The sequence below is a fragment of the Labrus mixtus genome, chromosome 1 (assembly GCF_963584025.1).
Source record: "Labrus mixtus chromosome 1, fLabMix1.1, whole genome shotgun sequence".
NCBI lineage: Eukaryota > Metazoa > Chordata > Actinopteri > Labriformes > Labridae > Labrus > Labrus mixtus.
Window position 1 is genome coordinate 3,435,101 of NC_083612.1, and position 22,515 is coordinate 3,457,615.

General features: G+C 42.8%; 1 protein-coding gene across 1 annotated transcript in view; it reads left to right on the forward strand.

The window, feature by feature from the left end:
* Positions 1-22,515, forward strand: part of si:ch211-186j3.6 (neural-cadherin) — a 300,686-nt gene that overhangs the window by 188,211 nt on the left and 89,960 nt on the right. Inside the window, exons 24-26 of the mRNA XM_061044393.1 lie at positions 2,847-3,031; positions 11,228-11,457; positions 20,957-21,234. Coding sequence (XP_060900376.1) covers positions 2,847-3,031; positions 11,228-11,457; positions 20,957-21,234 — 693 coding nt within the window. The remainder of the gene's footprint in view (positions 1-2,846; positions 3,032-11,227; positions 11,458-20,956; positions 21,235-22,515) is intronic.

Consider the following 22,515-nt stretch of genomic DNA (forward strand, 5'->3'; position numbering starts at 1 on the left):
AAACCACTCTGTCATTTATCATTAGCAAAGAGAGGTGTGCAAAACATTCATCTAAAAGCCCATAATCTCTAAAACAGCTGCTTTTGCCACTTGGCTGATGAATGCTGCTGGCGTCTTATGTTTCTCAAATTAATGTTAATTTAATAAGTAACTTGATAACAGGCCAATTGTCAAAGCAGAACTTCCCTCAGTCATGTTGTGTCTGTACTCACTGAAGGATCATTTGTGAGAGAAGAGCTCCTCTCTGGAACAGAAATGTTGAACCACCAGTGAACTGAGTTTTTCTCACGTCAGTTTCAGGACTCTGAATCTCCCATATTAACATAATTCTTATCAGTCATATAAATAATTTAAGGTGAGAGACTAATTTAACGAGGGCCTCCATTATGTGAAGCAAGAAAGGCTTGGAACCTAAGATGTGTCAGACTTCTTTTATTCTGCTTCATACGGCAGATCAAAATATTAGCAGATCACCCTCTGTATCCAGAATCCAACAAAGGAGTACACACTGGATCAGTGTGAAGGCTACATGATGAAAACAAAACTTTGAGAAAAGGGGTTAAGCTTAAAGGTCACATATGTAAAACACACTTCACCATGTTTTTCTAACTCTAATATGTGTCTCTAGTCTGTCTACAAACCCCCCAATGATGAGAAAAGTCCATCCTCTCCGTCTTTCACCTGCACCACTTTTCAGAAAATATGTGCTCAAACAGGCCGTTTGGAGATTTTCCCTTCATGACATCACAAAGGGCAGTGACCCCTCCCCCAGGTGGGTGACACTCCCACAGCTAGGTGTTTGTTCTGCCCTCTGAGTCTGCCTTCTCACAGTAAACAATAGGACATGGAGCGAGAAAGCCTGAGTACACCCGAGTCCTTCCAGAGAGGGGGCGTGGTCAGACACAGCTCATTTACATATTTAAAGGTACAGACACAGCTCACAGTTAACAAAACAGCCCACCAGGATTTCATTGACTTTTCTCTGGTTGTTGCATCTTAAAACACCTTTCATTTAACAAAGACAAAAAAAAATCTTTTTACATATCGACTGTTACCAGTTGGACAAACTCTCGAGCAAGCTGTTTGTCTTCTGATATATCTTTCAGTTATTTTCTGTGCCAAGATACCAAATAAAACTAAATGAACATAATGAAATGTTTATTTCTCAGTGTTCACATTGTTCTATTTAATTACATTCATGCTGTTGTTTCCTGTATAAAACCTTAAAAAGGACACAGGAGGATTACTATTGCCAGTGTTTCCCCTACCATTATATTGGGGGGGCGACCCTGAAGGTCAAGTAAAGATTTTTAAAGATTTATTTTTGGGATTTTTGTGCCTTTATTGTAGAGATAGGATAGTGGATATAGTCGGAAATCAGGGAAAGTCATTTAAGGATACCTTTCCGATAGAAAAGGACAGCTGTCATTAAAAGTAACATATGAACACCAGATTCCTTGAAGTGTTTGTGTCGTTGTGTCGGTTTGTCCCCAACCCCCAACGCTGTAAACCTAGGGGAAACACTGATTGCTGTACAATGACTGTTATAGATCAGCACTCACTCATATTTGTAACAGAGCGTCTCATTAGTAGATAGTTAGGAACACAGACCATGATAGTTTATTTTCATAGATTCACTGTATGGAGTTCCTAATGAAGACATTCCAGTAGTAAGAGGGCTCAAGAAAGAGAAAGGAGGAAAAGTCTGTAGCGTTCTCGTGATATTGCAGAGCGAGTTGTCCTTGCAAACCATCCTGTAATGTTTACACAACACATTTCTGACCAATTGGATCAATATTTAGATCACAACTTTTGGTACGAACTGATAAGAGGAAACTCAGGTCTATAACATGGTGTACATTTCACTGACTTTTAGTCTGACTTCATTAGGAGTGTACAGCTTGACTTGGTATCAACATTTAACTTAAACTGCAAATAGGCAACCCTAACCCTAACCCTAATATAGCCTTTATTTAGGGCTCCATAAGTTGTGCCTATCATGGTAGATGTAAAGACTATAAAGTTGCACAATGCTGACTCAGCATATATATCGATAAAACCAACAATGTGACCCCAGTTAAAAGGTATCCATGCACCCACCTCTGATTTTTACATGACCCCCCCCATGTGGTGCAGCAACACAGAATACCCTGTACTGCTCCGTCACCAACAACCAACCGCGCAGTCAGAGCGCTGCTGATGTGAAATAAATCTGTTTGATATCTTGTCTGAATGACTCTGACCCTCTAGATAATAACCATGCAGTCATAACGAACATTTCCTATCCACTTCCCCTTGTTACCACGCTGACCTTTGACGAGCAAATAACAGAAATGACTTGCCTCTGCAGTCTCGCTGCGATAGCCTAATGACTAATCAGTACACCACCAGCGGTCGGTCCTATAGATTCAGCAGCTTGACCCCCTCCGGCACCGCGCCATCAGATAATCGCTCATGTTGGGCCGTGCTGCGACACACTGTTTGCCTGTAGGGAAATTAGAAGTCACAAATATACTATACAGTGTTGTACCACTGTTGCATTGTAATCTGTCCTGCTGGGGATCTGCAGGAGTAAGGACAGCAGAAGGCAAGTTGAATTTAACATTTAAATGTTGCCTGTTACGAGCAAATCATTTTTATACATAGAGATGGAATTCATGGTTAATGATCTGTCGTTCTTTCTGGACACAAAAAAGGGCAAAATGTTGGTTCATGTGGCTGACAGGTCAGACACATTCATCCCCTTTGTGCTGTGTCTGAATTTGAACATGGGTGTTAAAAACCTTAATGTACTAAATGTGTCTGTGTTTGTCTGGTCATGTCTCTGTGTGTGTTTTTTCCCTCAGCTACTTCATCCTGAACAAGCGAACTGGCTTCCTGATCATCAAGGAGAACGCTCCACCCGGCACCTATCAGTTCCAGGTCCGTGTGTCCGATGAAGTGTGGCCAGACGCCGTCTCTGCTGTGACCGTGCATGTGAGGGAGCTGCGAGACGAGGCCATCTACAACTCCGGCTCCGTCCGCCTGGCAGGTGAGACTGACACTTGAGACACACACACACGGTCACCTGCCCCCTGGGTCTGGTCAGGAATAGTCTCTGGTGTCACTGAGTGTCCTTCTTGGTCTGTCTCTGTCTGTCCGCTGACACCTGGTGGATAACCTTTGACCCCTCTCCCCTGCTGCGTTTGGTTTTGGTCCAGTGTTCACAGACAGGTGGTGTTTTCTGTTTTTAATGTTCATTTTGTCTCCGGTCTCTACTCTTTCACAGGTGTAGAGTTCACCACGGCTGCTGAGTGGCATTTCTTCACTGCAAAAAACTTGTGTCTTGCCAAATGTATCTTTCAAATTCCAATAAAAAAAATCACATTAAACCTAATATGAGGCACATTCACCAGACAAGTCTGTTAAAGAAACTTCAGTACATTTTGCTTGCTACACTGGCAGCTTATTTTTGATTAAAGCAATATGTAACTCAGACACCTAGTGTTTAAAATGGGTACTGCAGTCCAAATTCAAAACATTGTAGAGAGCTGTCTCCCCCCCCCCCCCCTCCTCTCTAGAGTCCATGCTCACACAGGTCACCATGTGGTGGACTCTGAAGCTTCAGTGTTTATCCAGCTCTGCATGGGTCTGTAAACCTTTCTGTGTTCTAACCTCTCTCCATTTTTCAAAAGCATCTCCAATATTGATCCTAGTTTGAGCACGTTTCTGCTCGTGGAGCTTATTAGAAACATGCAGAGGCTTTTTAGGTCGGGTACAATCACTTCTATCTGAACCACTTCTCTTGCCCGCTTCCATCGCTGCAACACCTGTTGGTTTGACCTGATAACTGCTCTCATATCTGGCAAACCGAGGGGCGTCCAAAACGGCCATGTGTGAGGTCGCCTTAAAACCAACGCCTACGTTCTCTGGTCCAAACAAATCCAGAGCATTCAGGAGCAGAATCTAAAGTTAGAAGGAGGACATACTGGCTGCTGCATTGTTGCACTTCAACATTTCAAACTACACATCTCATTGATTGGACCTTTAAGGCAAGAATTCAGTCCTTATTTTTTGCCTGTAATATCTTGAAATGAGATGTTTATCTGGACTTCTCACATTTAGTGTGATATTATTAACTGCTATTATTAACTGTCAGTTTTTGCATTGTCTGTACATGTGAATATTTGACCGTTCATATTGGATTAAGTTGCATAAAATACAGTTTATGCAGCTTAGAAGCGTGCAGTGTAAGACATGAAACAATGTCCTTAGCTCGAGAAAAAGCCGCCTGGACAAACTTGTGTTCATCAGTGTGTGCAACACGTACCATGGCTGTCTACATATAGTGACATCACAATCCCATAATCCCATAATCCTGTATGTTAATCAGTTCAGTTTAAACACAGCTCATAGCAAAACATACGTCTCCAACATTTCCATTTAAGATATTCATCTTTAGAAATGATGCCAATTCCAAAAGAGAAACATAAAACAATGAAAAATGCTGCAAATAAAAAAACAGAGAAAACTTAAATAGAGTCTCTGTGCAAAGGACTAAAGAGTGCATATATATAAGTACAGTAGGCCTTTCCACCTGCAATAAATATCAGTCCCAGCCTCTCTTCTGTCGTCCTCTCTGACTGATGGTCTGGGACATTCAGGCTGTCACATCAACAGGTAGGACTCAAAGGCATTAACATTTTGTTATGAGCTGATAAAAATCCAGTGTTGCCTCCAAATAATGAAACTTTGCTCAACTCAGCACTGCTGACGAGGGGGTTGTTGAAGAGGGTGGTCATTATTTGCAGACTTCCTTCTGGACATATAAAATTAATGAGCACTGATTACTTTTTGCTGTCGGTGTTTGCAGAGTTTCAAAGGACTGTCACACTCTCAGTTAAAGATGTTTCCTTAGCAAAATTACAGCCATTATTAATCCCTCTCCCCTGACTTATGGGGCTCTCCGACGATGTTATTGCACACACACAAAAAAGCCTGTTTCCATTACTTATGCCAGAAAAATAATTAGTAGAGAGGTTTTGCTCAGCCAGCACATTCTGCTCACATGTTGAGCAGCATCCATCATTACCTGATGTACAGCGCATCGGCCGTCCGCTCAGAATTAAATTCGCTTTAGAGAAATGGGACATGGCTGAGGGATTTTTATGATTTCAGAGATATTGAAATAGACGCAGAGGGAGGGGAGGGGAGGGGGGAAAGGGTGCACTCTAAAGACGGGGGCGAGAGAAGAGGGAGGGGAAGAAGGAAAGGAAAAGGATTGAAGAGGGAGTCAAGCCTCATATAAGACGATAAAAGGTTTTGCTTCTCATCCTGAAAACAGAGCTGAGGTAAATTAATGTGCACCAAACCCAGAGACAGTATGCAGGGGAACAGCTGGCGCCCACATTTCAATATTGGTTTAGAGGGGGATGAATCCAACTGCAAAATGTAGACGAGGAAACATGTGCTTAAGATGAATAATGTCATCTCAAAATGAAAGAAGCTGCTCTCCATTGTCTTCTTCATTTTTTACGACAGAACCCGTTTTTTATTTTATTTGATTTAGGATGATGAGGTCAGGTTTCTCAACAACTGTTTCTTGTGGTTTATGACTCAATTTGGGGTTTTGAAATGTCACATATTGTGTTTACCATGTTTTCCTAACACTCATGTGTCCCTAGTCTGTCTACAAACCCCCCAATCATGAGAAAAGTCCATCCTCTACATCTTCTGCCTGCTCCACTTTTCAGAAAATGTGTGCTCAAACAGGCTGTTTGGAGATTTTCCCTTCATGACATCACAAAGGGCAGTAGCCCCTCCCCCAGGTGGGTGACACTCCCACAGCTAGGTGTTTGTTCTGTCCTCTGAGTCTGCCTTCTCTAAACAATAGGACATGGAGCGAGAAAGCCCGAGTACACCCGAGCCCTTCCAGAGAGGGGGCGTGGTCAGACACAGCTCATTTACATATTTAAAGGTACAGACACAGAAACAGCCTGTTCTGAGCAGGGCTGAAATAGAGGGGTTTATAGACATGATCAAATACAGGATCAGAGTGGATTTAGAACAAGAAACTTCACACACATGTTTTAAGGAGCTCTGAGACTTATTTAAACTGGTTTAAGAAGAGGAAGAGGATATGTGGCTACACTGTCATCAAAGGTCTGCGGAGAGTAATTATTTAATTGGCCATGATTGTTTACAGAGAATCAAAAGAGAACCAGGGTGAGGCCTCTCACAGGCTTTTAACCTGGTGTCGAGCAATGAACAATTTCCCCAAAAATGAATGAGAATGAAGTATTTAAAAAATAGTGTAATATCCGGGATTAATGACTTTGAGATCATCCTGAGGTGTAGGAGCGAGCAGCATTAAGGCCGGTTTGTTTGTGTGCGGAGGACGTGTAACAGAAGAACATTTCTAGGATTTATATTTTTCCATGTGGGGCTTTGGAGTAAACAGTCTCATTGATTCTCAGTCTCGGGGATTATGAAAATATTCTACTTATAGCATTACTTACACCCTCCTTGACATTTTAAATCCCATTTCAAGAACAAATGTGGAATGCAATAAGGACGCACAAAGACAGCGCTGGTTAAATCTGCCTTGGCGAGATTAAGGCTCGCTCACTTTCCTTCTCTTTTCCCCGATATTAATGGAAAGGTACGAAGAAATGTGATAAACAAAAAGTCCTTGAAATGTGCACATGACATTATCTGAGGGTGAATGCAGAGTGCTCGCAGGAGGAGTTCAGTGAGAAGCACGCGGCGGGTGCATAAATGGACGCACGCTGCTTTAGTTTGTGTTACAAACTAAATAATGATAAAAGGAAGAAGGTCTATAAAGCAGGGAGGTTTTCCCTCTGTAGCTCTCTGTTTCCATCCACCCGCCCTCTGAGATGTGTGCTTGCGATCAATACTCAGACATCGGGTTAATATCTCTGTCTCTTGCAGGTATAATATGAGTGTAATTTACGAGGCGTCAGTCATACTCCTCCTGCTGCTCTCCCTGTGGGTATGACTTTATGACTTGAAAATTAGATGTTCTTTTTTTAAATACAAGAATGACTGGAGCAGAAAATCTGGGAAGGATCTCATCGTGTTGTTTTTGTTTGTGTTCAGGTCCTGCACACGCTGCCAACAAAGCATTGAGTTAAAGGAGCTACCACTAATTATTTATGGTGATCAATCTCAAATGCACTTAATCCTTTTTCTACCGCAAGACCAGGTCACTGCATGATGAAAACTAAGGGGATCCTCCTGTTTACATCATCAGACTAACGTTTTATTTAAATCAATTAGCTGCTGTTAGAAGCTGGAAATGTCGAGTTTCAAAAGAGGTTTTAAACAACAGATTATGTCACGGTGCAGTATGGGAAATGTAGGATGTAGTTCTTCACATTAGTGACCTAAAGGGGCGGGAGTATCTCAGTCTGTAGGGACCAGGGTTGGGAACCGGAAGGTCGCCTGTTCAAAATACTTCAAAATATGGAAGTTAGGGTTACCTCTCTCTGACATCTCTCCACTAATGCATGGTGTCCAAAGGTCCTGTTTGTAGATGTGTGTAAATCGGGCCGATGTGTGTGAGAAGCATGTCTCTAAAATATCAAAGTGTAAAACCAGAATTTCCCCTCTGGGATGAATAAAGTATGTTAAATTAAAAAGGGAAACATTTAAAGTCAGGAGACATCATTTCCCTGGATTTCTTAAAGGCTTAGTTGGTGACTTTGGGAGTAGATTTACCCCCTTACCCCCCTCCCCTCCTGTCTCCACACTTCCCCAGCCTCTCTCAAGTTTTACCAACAAGTGTCTGAGAGTCAGAGACGGCGGCAGACGAGTGCTAGTTAAGCATCTGAAAACAGGATTCTGCGATCGATTTGAAGTGATGACCTGCACCTGGAAATTGATTCGGCTGTCATCTACTTGCCTTACAAACGTTAACTCTATCTCTCGACAGGTGAGAGGTTATTTCAAATGCAATCGTCCAATCCTAGTGAATGAAGCTTAATCAAGATACTGACACCCCTTCATGATCAATAAAAACAGACCGTCATACTCTAATGCAGGGGTCTCCAACCAAAAATGAAAGTGGCCGAGGGCTACTTCCATCAAATCGCTTGCATTTATTTACATAGCACACATCAGCTGAGTTAAATTCACATCAATGTCCAAGAAAACATTAGTACGTCACACTTGTTTTTATGGGCCAAATATGAATAGCGGGAAGAGGTGCATTTGCCGTCATCAGATTTTATTTTTATTTTTGACACAGTCGGTCAACCTATAGGCGAGCCACTGAAAACCTGCCCGCGAGCTCCCGAGCTACCTGTTAGAGACCCCTGCTCTAATGCTTGTCACTTGCACAATGGAGGAAAAATGTTGAATGATTAAAAGCAAGGTTCAGCTATACGGCGGCAAAGTTCCCCGATTGTATTGGACTCCAGCATGCAGCTATTTGGTTCATGTCATCACCACCTTCTCCCTACATTTCCTGTCTCTCTTGAGCTAAATATATATATATGACATTCTTAATGAGATGTTTTGGTCCACAGAGCATTTCAAACAGAGCTCACATGTCTTTCAGTGATCTTTGGTTCCTATAGGAAGGAGCAGAACTTCAATTCAGCTGATGATAGAAGTCTGTCTCAGTGTTTGATCCCAGTGTTTCCCACATTACTTTACAACAACATGAGAAGGATATGTATTACGATTTGTTCCCCCTTTGTGTGAAATCACAAGCCTGAAGGCAGGAGAGCATCTGCGCTCTACCGCCTCAACGCCCGACTCCCAATGAAGCCCCTGGGAAGGAGAAAGCAGCAGTGAGTTGTGAGGCTGGATCAAAGCCAGGTGCAAAGGCTGCCACTCTGCGTTAGGAGAAACTCCCCTCCCCCCCGCCAGCCCCCCCGTCCCTCCTGACTATCTTTTCTGTCTGCCTGTGTCCTTGTTTCTCCCGCCGGACTGACTGATAGGAGCTGACATTAGCCTCGATCCCTCTCCTCGTATCCGAGCCCATTCTGAGCTCATTCTGAGCCCCCTGTCTTGTCTCTTAATGCCTGAGCTCTGTCTCCCTCCACGCACCCACAAACCTAATCACCCTGCCCAACCCTTTATGTGTGTGAGTTATTGTACCTCCATCTCTGTGAGGAGCACTTTGAGTCTCAGGATGACGGGCGTGAAGACATTTTTGTGACGTAGTTTTCAGTTTCTGGTAGTCCATGGAATCAGCCCTCAAGGTAAAAGCTCACCTTTTTTTTTTAACAGCTCTCCCAATGCCGCGTGTGCAGAGAGGGCTCTCTTCCCTGATATGTTTTTAATGTCACAGATGGGGAGAAAAAATCCACAGTCATTGTCCTTGTGTATTTTCCAATGCTACAATTTCACTTGGCACAAGACTACACATTTATGTGACCGTCCCTCCACTGCAGCTCAGCTACAGAGAAACAAAGGAGGATTTTCTTTTCAGAAGATTTATGTTCTTTCTGCCTTTGTTTGAGAGGACAGGATGGTGGATAGAGTAGGGACTCGGGAGAGGAGTGAATGGGGAATGACATATGGGTATGTGGCCAAGGGTCGGAGTCAGACCGCCAACAGCCTAACCACTAAGCCACCCCCCAAAAAAAGGAAGAAATATATTCTTCACATATATATATATATATATATATATCTTACAGACACAAGACTATCACTCCCAAAGATACTCACTTTGATGAGGTAAAATGAGACTGCTGAAGCCACACCAGGAGATGTTTCCAGAGCAAATGATAATGACCCGGACCTCCCTCCCGCCCCCAACTGGAATCACACAAAGAGGGGATCATTTTTTCCCAATTATTTCCATTTTGTAGTGCCACTATGTGTGCAACAATTAGCACCCTGAAACAAGCCTAAAGCTTTCTGCCCTTCATCAACTGGTGCGGACTAATCCGGCCGAGGTCGGGGGAATGAAAGCTCGACACAGATAATTAAACAGAGCGTGTTTTCAGTTCAGTTATCTCGTTGTCTCCTTGTGGATAAAATTTAGAAAGATTCACTCTGTTTTTTTTTTGTTTCGCTAGCTACACTTTAAAATCAACATGTTAGAGAAGAGTAGAGATGGGTCTGTGTCTGTTGACACAACGTTAAGCGGATCATTACAAAAAGGCTGGATAAAGGATAAAAGGCTCCCTCCATTTCTCACTCCTCCCACTCACTTTCTTTTCTCTGAGTTTAAGCTGCAGTGGAGTTTTTAAACCCCCAGTTCTCCTACTGAGGAAAACCATCTTTTTTTAAGATTTGTTTTTGGGCTTTATGGGCTTTAATCAGAGAGCTAGGACAGGAAATCAGGGAGAGAGAGAGAGTGGGTAACGACATGTGGAAAGGAGCCACAGGTCGGATTTGAACCCGGGTCGCCCACTTGGAGGACCACAGCCTCTCCACCACGCCACTGGCGCCATCCATCTTTTCTAACAGAGCGAATAACTTCCATTCATGATTTCATATTCATCCCTCCCCAGTGTTACGGTCTGAGTGAGCGACACGCTGCACACGAGAAGATGATTTTTCTGTGATATTTATAGTCTTGGTTTTGGTCTTGACTAGGTCCCTAAATGTCTCGCTCTCGGAGCACTCGGGTATGTCTCGGTCTCGGTTAGTGTGGTCTTGAATACAACACTAGGTCAGGGGGTAAAATCAGCCGGAAGTTGTTAGAGGCTTCTTTTTTTATTTATTTTTGCCTCATTTCTGACACAAGGCATCATGTATGTATCGTCAAAATGCATTCAGGTTCAAGTTGACCCTAATTCTCTTCAACATTTGTGTAGGACCGACCTAAGTACAGGTGCTGGAGTAGTCCGGCTCATTAGTAACGAACAGGATTCCTTTCTTCTTTAAAGGCCTGCTGTGAGGAATGATTAGGAACACTGTATTTACCTTAGACTGGCAGACCATATTAAAACCTGACTCTCAAACACTACCTTCACCTGCAGGTACATGCACACTCACATGCACACAGGAAAAGACTTACAAGTACACACCAACTCAAATCCAGAACAACAGATCTTTGTCAGATGCAGTCAGCCATTTTCAATAATGTATCCTTCCAGCCGCAGTCTGGAGTGTTTCAGGCTGTTTTTTAAACTTAGCACTTGCACCCAGTTTGAAAATAATTGGATTTATCCTTGAGCAGGGGTGGATATAATGAGGCCACTTCTACGCAGTCAACGATTTTAATAGCATGTTTGTGTGTTTGTGTGTGTGTGTGTGTGTTTCTCAGACATCACAGCCAAGGAGTTCATTGAACTGAGAGGAAAGCAGCGGAGTCGCTACGAGCTGTTGGTGGACTTCCTCTCCGAGATGCTCTCCGTTCCCTCGGATGATGTCAACATCTTTAGCCTGTTGGACGCCAAGGAGCGAACGCTGGATGTTCGTTTCGCCGTGTACGGTGGCCCCTCCTTCCTGCGGCCGGAGAAAATGCACGGTTATCTGGCCGCGCACAAACAGAAGGTGAGACGTCCGTTTTTCCAGTCGTTCAGCTTTTTAACCCAAATACAAAACACGGTGTGTTAACTTCAGTCCACCTGTTGGTCTGTTGGTGAAAGGCCCATTGACAAAGTTAAATTTTCAAAACAGTCACTCTCCTTTAAGCATTTTAAACTGTTCAGCACAACTCTACTTATTTATTGTTTTCTTTAAAGTCTTAATATGTGATTTTTCACACTTAAATGTAATATAAATCAAGTATATCCTCTGAAAATAACTCTGTGAGTCATGACTGTCTGCAATGGGTGTAACACCCGAGTCCCACTGTCTGTGATGTTTTCAGAGTTTTCAGAGTCCTATCTTCACTTTGTTTACATCGCCCGGACGGCCGGCTGACTCCTCCCCTCGTGTATAAAAGTTGTTTAATTGAGGGACTAGAGAAAAGAAGAATAACATACTGTACTCACTGCTTAACTGTGTTTCTAGATCACGCTCATTTCAGGTAAATTTACATGCAGTGTGACGATACGAGTGTAATAAAGATCGCTAGCATTAGCATGCTAACACAACAATGCAGCGCGAGTTGTTTTGGTTTCATGCTGGTGCTCAAGGGCGACATCTGCTGGATCAAAAAATCACATATAAAGCCTTTAACAGAAGCTACCTGGATATATCTGCAAATGTAGTCTTTCTGCAAACAATTAGTTTAGACAGGAGAGAGAGTCGGAGGCGACTGCATTTGTTGTTTGGCAACATAAACACCGACCAAATTGGTTTCGCTTTTGAAACCAGTCAGCCCCGAGAAAAGCAGGCCAAATCAACCAGTTGATGTGACATCCTTAGATAGCAGTCATTTCTTAAACAAGCAGTTTAATTGGTTACTATCTGTGGTGCTCAGTGACAAAGTGCCAGTGAGTTCCTCCTACACTGTAACACTATAGCTTAATGATTTCTGACGGATGCCCCCTAAATGACTCTGCTGACAGCTCGAGCTAACACGAGTTTCACACACTGACGGGCAGAAATGCTTCTCTGAACCAAATCCTGTAAGTTCTAAAGCTTTCACAGAGACACCATTAAAGTCATATCCACTCATGTTTAGCTGGGAGATTCTCACTAATGTCATTATCTGACACTTTCACTCTTTTTGTCTATTTAAAGGCCACTCATGCTACATTCAAAATATGATGCAGCAACAAAAATCCTCTTTTGCTCATTCGTCTTCTCCTCGTTTTTTTTGAGCAGAGAATAATTCTCAAACTCTCCCGTGCTGTCGACACACTGCGCTGTCAACGTTGAAGTATGCATTGGAAGGATGCAGGAGAGAGCTTTAGTGGGACCGCGAGCAGATCAAAAGCAGGTGCAAAATGCCCACTACACAGTTTTTTTTTTATTTATTTTTGAAGTGCCAGCAGTCTGAATGAGCCCCCTCTGGGTATGGAAGTATGTGAGAACAGCTCTTTTAACAAGGGAAAAGCTGCTTATTTTCCACCCGATTTCAGTGCAGCCATTCTCACCTGTCAAAAAATGAAGTCGCTCTGCTGTAAGCAGTGAAGAGTTTTTATTCAGTCTCTTCATGCACAACAGGTGTGAAAACATCCCGGGGTGTGATCACACTGTCAGTGCACCCAGAAATATCAAGGCACTTATTTTCATTGTCTGGGATTTTTCCGCCCCAGAACATCTGATTTTAAATTAAGTATTGTTCTCTAAGTTTGTGTAAGGGGGCGGCAATAGCTCAGTCTGCAGAGACTGTGAATCCAGAATTTCCATCAGGGATTAAAGAGGACATATTATCCCCCTCCTCCACCTTTTCAAACAGTCCCCCTGTGGTCTAAATTAAACATCTGTGCTGTGCTTTGGTCAAAATATAACATGAATCAAGCACCAGAGGAGGTTTGTGACCGTGTATAAACCAGCTCTCTCAGAACGCTCCGTTTTGGTGTGTGTGTCTCTTTAAATGTAATGACCCCCCCCCCGAGTTTCCCAGTAGACATCACTCCTCTGTAGCGAGAATAAAAATGGCGGACCTGCGCAAAAGTTTTGCTCTCGGCTGGGGGTGGAGTCCATGGGTGGAGATACCAGGGGAGGGGAGGGGATTTTTCTTTTTACTAGAATCCCACTGTGACATCACAAGGAGAGCAGATTTGAAACAGAACATTTTTCTCTGTGTTGTAAGACTTATGCAGACCACAAACAAAGGACTGGATGGGTTTATTTAACATGTTGTGGGTCAGTAGACTCTCAGGTTACCTAAATATATGTTCAGAAACACTGTACAAGTGGATTTTTCATAATATGTCCCCTTTAATAAAGTATATAAAAAATAAATCCTCTGATTTTTAGAAAATAATAAATACTTGAAAAATAAACATGGACAAAGTTCCCGTTGATGCCGTTGTAATCCTCTGTATTAAACTAAGAGGCTGCCACCTTGTCCTCACTCCACTCTGATTGATATGTCCCTTTATTTGATGGTTCATTCATGTGCCAAATCCTGTTCCCATTTTTCCACCACAGATTGCCAAAGACAGAGTCAGTATAATTTAGTAAATGGACCACCTGTGGTGAACATTTTTTTTTCACAGTGTCACTGATATATACCAGTCTCCACAAATCATCCTCCTCCTAGAATAAAGCACACAGGCAGTTTCTGGTTTGTAGGGCACGGTGAACTGAGCCCGATTTAGACCATTGTCCTGGGCAAGCCCAGGAATAAAAAAATAAAAAACTGTTATTTGCAGTACATTCATAGTCCATGAATGTGGAAAATCCTTTTAAATCCAACCCAATTTGACTCTTAACAGAAATGCACAGTGTGGATTATGCGTGTAATACTGTGTCTGTTGCAGTCACAAGAAGATAAAAAAAAAATACACATGCCCTGCCGAATGACAAGGGACTGTGGGATGACGTTAATCTTTCTAGTGTTATTGATCAATTCTTCATAAATAACAAAAATGTACAAGTTAAGCAAAAGTCAAAAACCTACAGAGGCATGTCATCATTGAAAAAAAGAAGAGAGAGCTAGAAAAACATTTCACCTCATCGCTCCCTGACCGCTGGGCTCAGTCAGACCTCATTTCACGTTTCAAAAGTCTGAATAGAAGTAAAAAGAGCCGAGTGTTTGTGTGAGTCTGTGTGTGCGAGAGCGTGGACCATAGAAAGTGGATTTTGTACACATTTCAGCAGCAGGGAGAGAGCTGACACAGTGTCCTCAGAGGGAGTGATGAGCTGCTCTGTATTTGCATGTGTTAGTAGTGTGTGTCTGTAAGGGGGGAGAAATAGCACACGTCTAATCATGACCACGGTGGTCAGTTCAGGTCGATCACAGCGCTGCATGGTTCAGCCTTTTTCCTGGTGATCCTTTCTAAACGTGTCCTCTTGTCAAGGAAGAAAAGGCAAAGTATATGTATGCTAAACATGACGCTTAAAACTGACTTTTGGTTAGAAAAGTACAAAAAAAATGATTTCCCGATCTTTAATTGACAGAGATAAAATGGTATTTAATGTGGCTGTCATGAAAGGTGGATTATTTTGTCTGAACATTTGTAATATTTTTTTACAAATACACAAATAAGTTAGCTTGGCCACACAGAGCAGCAGCAGCAGCAGCGATGGAGAGAAAGACGTATTAGAGAGAGAAGTCGCAGTTTTTTTTTTTCAGAGTGATTTGTGAGGAGGGCAGCCAGCGTTGCATCTGAATCATCCAGGTACTCCGGCGGAGACATTGATCAGAATGAGATGTGAAGCATGGCGATGGAGAGATGGAGCTGGGGGGAGAGAGGCGGGGGGGGGGGGGAGCTGGTGGACGGGAAAAGAAAGAGGAAGGAAAAGCCGGGGGGGGGGGGGGGGGGGGGGGAAGCTGCACTTTTTATTAATGTTCTCAATTCTCCAGTTATGCCTCGGAAGTAGATGAATTAAAAAAACTCTCAGTAGCTCCCTTCCTCTGCCTCAATAATGGAAGTTATCCCTCAGTGTTTTCACTCCAGCATGCTCCACTTGATTTTTAATGATACTTCCTTTGGTTTTCGACTCTCCTAATATCTTTAGTATGATGCTCATATACTGTACCGAGGTTCTTCTCGTCATTACATTAATGTGGCTCAGAGGGCCGTGAAGACGATTGGAGAAGCTTCTTACAGCAATGGGACAACAGTCCAAGGCACAGAGCGTCCCTCTAGTCCTTTGCTATACACACTGCTCTGCCTTTGAAAGATTCAATGTACGCCTCTCCTTACATTTCTACACTTTATCTAAAAGACACGCTTGTGGATGCACTTATGTCTTTTATAGTCTTTGGGCTTCGGGGGTCAAGAGACTCCCATCAGGATCAAGACTGTAAAGTAACAGATTAAGATCGACTGGAGAGCATTGGGATGTATATATTTATTTTTAGAATTACATTTTCTATGTAAAGTAAAGCAGGACGAGCAGCCGCTGAAAAGAAGTCAAATAATCCATGAGGATGATATGAGCTATAAAATCATACAAACAGATTGTTTTTCCTTCTGTTAAGAATATAAAATGTCTTGTTGGAAAACATCATTAGCATTAAAACGCTCTGCTGGGTGTCATCAACAATGTATGAAATCAATGCGGTAACTTCCCTCTACATGAATGTGGACAAACTAAACAATATAAAGTGCAGAAATTATTTAAGGGGGGGGAAACTCCTGACAGCCGCCATGACACTGACTTCACTTCTCTTGATCAGCAGATGTTTACTCCCTGTACAGTATCTGCTGCCCCCCATCCCCACTTTCCTCTCCCCGTCCATCCCCTCCTCTGATCTTCAGACATTCCTACTCTGCATGATTGAGTCTCATTGGCTTTTAATGTCAAGGATTTGAAGGATCCATTATCCTCTGCTAGGAAGGAGGCAGCAAAGAACCTACATAGACAATGCTAACATTCATAGAACATAAACATATTTTTTTTCCATGCATCATGTGCTCAATGTACAAACTCTTTCTGGTTTTCTTTTCTCTGTTACACTCGACCTGACTGTGGCCTCATGGCTGCTTTACGTGCTCTAAATGAGGAACATTAAGGTTTATAGACCTCTCTATTGGGCAAATCTGTTCTAACAGTAAACTGAAAAGTCATCTGTTGGTGGTATTGATGGCATTGGGGAGTTTGTAATTTCCTGCAACGCAAAAAAAAAAAACACAAAGATTTTGCACTTGGATTAAATACTTTAGTAACACATTAAGTTGATGGTCCATCTGTTGTCACTCACCAAGCTGTCAGTAGATATTCAACATAACTTTATCAAGTAACATGCGTTCAACTTATTACCATTATTAATAGATGTGTAGTTGCATGTCAACAGTGAATCAGTGGATATCAACATACATGTTTCAACAGTCAACTTCATGCATTCAACTGACTGTCAGGAGACTGTAAGTAAGTGTTATGATCTTTTGATTGTCAAATAAATATTCCATTAATTGACAATCAATATGTAAGAAATGAATGTGCAGTTGACTTTCTGTTGATTGTCATTTAATCTAATCTTAAATTGACCATAAACAGGGTTAGGGTTAAAAAACGATAATAACCTAAAACCAAAAACAATGGTTACTGTAAACAACAATTTATATCCAGTGACACTTCCACCATGACTAACTGTTTTCAAAGTAAATCTTCTGATTATATGATGCTGTGGCTCAGTTGGTAGAGTCGGCCGTCTCTCAGCTGGAAGGTCGAGGGCTCGATTCCCAGCTCCTGCAGCATCATGTTCAATGTGTCCTTGTTCAAGACACTTAAAGGCAGGGTTGGTAATTTTCGAAAACTAGCATGATTTTGAAGGTAGCATTCCCTCAGTGCTCCGTCTGCACCCCCTCCCCTCTGTGCTCCCTCAAAAGCCACGCCCCCTCACTTACATGCACGAGCGCCATTGGTCCAGAAGCGGACCTCAGCTCATCGCTTTGAGTGTGAGCTAGAGCACGCAAGAGGTAGAGAGCGAGCAGGGAGACAGGGAGGCGTGTGATTGGTTCATCAGATTGGTACCTCGTGGCAGACATTGGTCGAAGTTTTTACAGACTTACAAACTGATACAGATGACGGATTTTCTTTGTTCCTTTTTCAGAGAACATGAGTTATTCATTTCTGTCAGGACCTAAAGACAATTTACACCAAAATCTTAAAAAGTGAATCTGGAGGAAATGACCAACCCTGCCTTTAACCCCAAGTTGCTCCTACTGCTTCAACGGCGGTGTATGAATGTGTATGAATGGATTAGTTAATACTCATGGTCACTTTACATAGCAGCCTCTACCATCAGTGTGTGAATGTGTAGATGTGACCTGCAGTGTAAAAGCTCTTTGAGTAGTCAGAAGACTAGAAAAGTGCTACAGTATACAAGCTCAATGCCATTCACCTTCGTATGCCTTTTCATGGGGGCGTTCAGCGATTGCAAAACCCTCTATAGCTCTACATACTCCAGATAATGTCACCAATGAAAGAAGCCATTGTGTCCATATTACAAGTCAAAGAGATGTGTCAGTATAGATTGAAAACCACTTTTGGGAGGTGCGCTGTGCTGACAGTTTTACTAAACGTGACATTAGTCGGCTCTAGCACTGACCTATAAAAGCGTAACCTTTATTAATGTTACAGTCACAGCGGTGGGGGTCATTACGCAGAAAAGAGTGGACTAGATGTGATCTGCATGTTTAGTGAGCACCATCCAGTCACACTGGAGGGGATCTAATCAGTACAGAACATTGAACATGATGTGACCCTGTTCTGGTTCAACACGGTTTCACAAACAACCTGTGGTTTTGACGCTCTGTGTGTATACTTGCATGTTCCTGGGCATGATGAGTTCACTGATTTGTATATCAGCTCAGCGGTAATCCACTTGTAACTCCTGCAAGCGAAGGACAGCAAATCAGAATGCAAGGGCACACAAACACACAAGGTACAGCACAACACTAGAGCGCATAAAACATTTTGTTTTTATTTTGCTTTCGACTGCTCTCTCAAACTGTTCAGCCTGGATTCAGGGTTTCCAACAGTTTAGCCCACTTTGTCGATAGCAGATTGATTCTTCAGACTGCCTACTGTCCTGTGATCACACTTTGGATGCACTTTCTACATCAGTTTCCTGTTATTTGTCTGTGTGTGTGTTGTTATGTATGCTTGTGTGTTCATTGGTCTGTGTGAACTGGTTAAGTCAGAAATAACTTACTCGTGTTTTGACCGTTTCAGAAGGCTGTGTTGCTGAGTGCAGATGTTAAATATATTTGTTTGATTACTTCCTGGAGAGAGTTGCTTTTGCACAATGGGACACAGAGTCTAGTCACATTGTCATTAAATAGAAATAAAAGTCAATATAATGTAGATAAGTTATGTACATACAAGTGACTGCAGCATTAGGCATGTGTCCGCCTGGCGATTTATTTTTTAGCGCCTGCGATTTTATTCAATTGTTTTCAATGAGTAGAGAGCGTCCGCAGCAGAAAGCTGAAGAAAAACAGCGCCCAGTGATTTTTTTTTAAAAATGCGTTCTGCCTGTTTTGTGCAGCTGCAACGAGCGCAAGTTGAAAATCTTTAAACTTTTCAGAAAGGCGCTGTTGACGTCACCGCCGCTCTTTTCCAAATGTATGATATTCCCTGTAGTTTTGCCGCATACTGATCGTTTTTTGCTCCGTGTCTGATCGGGAAATAAACGATCTAGACAATTAAAAAAAACACAGTACAGTAAAAAGTAACAGCAGTTTGGGTCATACAGCGGGCGTTGTCAACAGACTGTTGTCATAGAGACAGGACGGACGTGCAGCGCTTTTCGTCGCAGAGCCCAAACGCTTCATGCAAGTGCTCCCGAGCGCACAGCCAGCGCTTTTCTGCCTGGGAACAACGTCAGGTAGACACGGGGCCTTACTCAACAGTTACGCCTCAATAACACGTTCATGTTAAAGTTGAGAATAAGTCATTTAATGTTCTCTGGAGTTTCTGGTGATGTCCCGATGGTGTGGTTTGTAATCAGGCTTATTATCACTCATTTGATTCACATGTTAATTAAGACTTATATCAGCAAATCAGTGGTGTATCCAGGATTTATATATTTAAGCCACATAAGGTATAATCAAAGGATTGAACTGCCGCCTTCTGTCTTCAGATAAAAAAAACAACAAATCTTCATGGGTTTAAAATTGAAGCATCTCAAATGATTACAGTGATGCAGCTTTTCATCCCAGACAAACTCCCCCCAGGCACATTGTCTAAACTGCACAAACACAATGACAATATTTTAGTTCCTAAACACCAACAATGTATTTGTGCATATTAGACAACCTCCTCTGTTCTCTGACTGTTTGTAGGAGAGAGAAATGTAATGTTTGCATCTTTACGAGATGAGAAACATCATTATTTGTCGACCTTTGAATCTGAATGCATCATAGCTGCTTTCACTCTTTTGCTCATGGCAGCTTTGGGTGAAGGTTATGGCTGTAGTGTTTTATTTTCACTGTATATGTACAGTTTATGTATATATGTTTAGACAATTTTTGCAACCTTATTGTAAATTGTAAATAATTCTGTTGAATTAAAGGGATACTTCACCCATTGAAACATGAATCTGTATTGACATTGGGTCATATAGTATGTAGTAGAAATGTGAAATACATTTTGAAGTCGGTGCCTTCTTGACCGAGAAAAGGCAGAAAGTGTCTTTTTGGCTCATATGGATGAAAGACAACAACTCCCAGAATGCACAGCCCCCTCCTGTTCCTCCATCAGCATCAACCGCTCGTCGCTATATTGCGGCTTGTAGAGATAGCTACGAACATCCAATTCGATCACAAGACCTTAAAAAATCCCCTTCATCCATATCAGTTTGAAGTTTAAACACATTTTCCGCCATTGTCAGTTCTTCTCAGCTTTCAAGCAAGATGGCGGACTTTGCTTTTAGATTCTGGGAGTGAGGTCCCACCCGCTGATCTATAAAAGGTCTGTAGCTTCAGTGGGTCCCCCCCCATCACCTTCCTCATGAGGTGACCCACATGAGGAAGTTTCACCCCCTCTAACCAAAGCAGCCTCCGATGACGCAAAATGACGATTTTCCCTCATCAGAGGCTCCTTTACAGACAGAAAATAAGATTTCACAACCAGGTTTCTAATGATACAAAGCTTAATGCAAATGGCTGAAGTATCCCTTTAAACACGTAACACTTGAAAAACCTTCAGCATCCTGGAGGTTCAAGTCCAGTAAATGGTGCTCTTGGTTTGTTTTGTCCACCAGTTGAACTCAGTCGGCTGTCTTTGTGAGTGTGAAGCTGAGTGGGGATCTCTGTCACTGCACTTTACCTCCTTTTGATGGGTAGAAGTGCCTGTGCAATTGGAGATAAGCACTGTTGTACCACTCCTTGTCTGTGAGGTAAAGGTCACTCAGAAGAGTCTGTTATGATACTTTGAACGAAAAAGCACTTCCAAAGCTTCACCTTGTGTTTCATCAGTGTGAGTATAGACTCTCTAACTTCATCTGTGTTTTTCTTCTGCGTCCTTCTCCCTCCAGCTCCAGTCGTTCCTGCAGGTCAGCGTAGTCCAGATCCGGGTGGACGAGTGTCCCGGTTCGGAGTGTGCCGGGGCCGGAGGCTGCACCAGTGTTTTGAACGTGCGGGACACGCCCACAGTGGTGGATTGTGGGACCATGAGTCTCGTGTCTGTGACGGTGGAATCCACAGCTGTGTGCTCCTGTCCGGGCAGAGAGCAGTCCCACCAGCCCTGCAGTGCATATCCCAGAAACCCCTGCTTCAATGGAGGCATGTGTGTGGACACTCAGCACGGCTACAGGTGAGAGGAAGACGAATGCATTAACCAAACTGTAACAAGCGATGTAACATGTCACGCTAGTTAGCACTTACAAACGTTAAAAACGGCGCACCCTGAAGGTTGAAAATTGAACTTAGGGGTTGCAGTGGCTAGCGCTGTCGCCTCACAGCAAAAAGGTTCCTGGTTTGAATCCCCGTCAGACAGGAGCCTCTCTGTGTGGAGTTTGCATGTTATTCCCCGTGAATGGGTTCTCTCCAGGTACTCCTGCTTCCAACAGTCCAAAGACATGCAAGTTAATTGTCCGTAGGTGTGAGTGTGAGTGTGACTGTTTGTCTGACTCTATATGACTGGTGACCAGTTCACGCTGTACCCTGCCTCTCCTCCAATGACAGCTGGGATTGGCTCCAGCCCGCCCCGTGACCCAGAACGGTAAAAGCAGCATAGATTATGGATGAAATTCTCTTTTTTTCACTTTGTAAATCACATAAAAAAATATTCTAGAGTTAATTCCTCTCTGAATCCCAACATGAAACTTTGGTCCTTTTGTCCAGCAGAGAGAGAGAGAGAGAGAGAGAGAGAGAGAGAGAGAGAGGGTGAGAGAAAGAGATCTGGGACGATAGAAGTGATGGGCTGCTGATGGAAAAAATCACCAAGAGTGCAAAGGGTAAATCTGGACATGATTGTACACTCAAATGGCTCTCTGGGTGCCCTCGTGTGTTTACTCCTCTCGCTCTCTCGTTCCATGTTATTGCGCTCTTGTGTTTGTATGTGTGTGTGTGTGTTTTTATATGTTCAGAGTAAAGTAGAGACCGTGTGGGGAAGTCATTTTACACTTCAGGCTATTATTTTATCCGATGACTTGTCTCTCACTCTGTGTTCGTCTGTGTTGTCGCCTGTTTCTTGGTGTTGAAGGTGTCGTAGATAATCGGGGATGTTGGTTTGTAGCACTGTCTCAAGGTACACCACACCACATAGGGAATCTCAAGAAAAACTTTAGACGCCATTACACAAGAAGTGGACAGCATGGTGACCTTGCTGACGTCCATTGGGTTATGGGTTGTTGATTTCAAGCCTTGAGCCTTTGCCACTTCCATCTTTGTTTTGTTTCCAAGGGAGGGTTGAAGAGAAGGTGGAGCTTCCAGCACACACTGAGGAGATTCATTTAAAGTATGAGTTGTTTTCAGAGCTGCAATAAAAGTATAAATAAGTTAATATTTATACCAAGAGAGGCTATGAGCCATGCATTATTTGGAGGAACGAACACATCTTGAATCATCGAGTATTCGACTGTATGGGGTCACC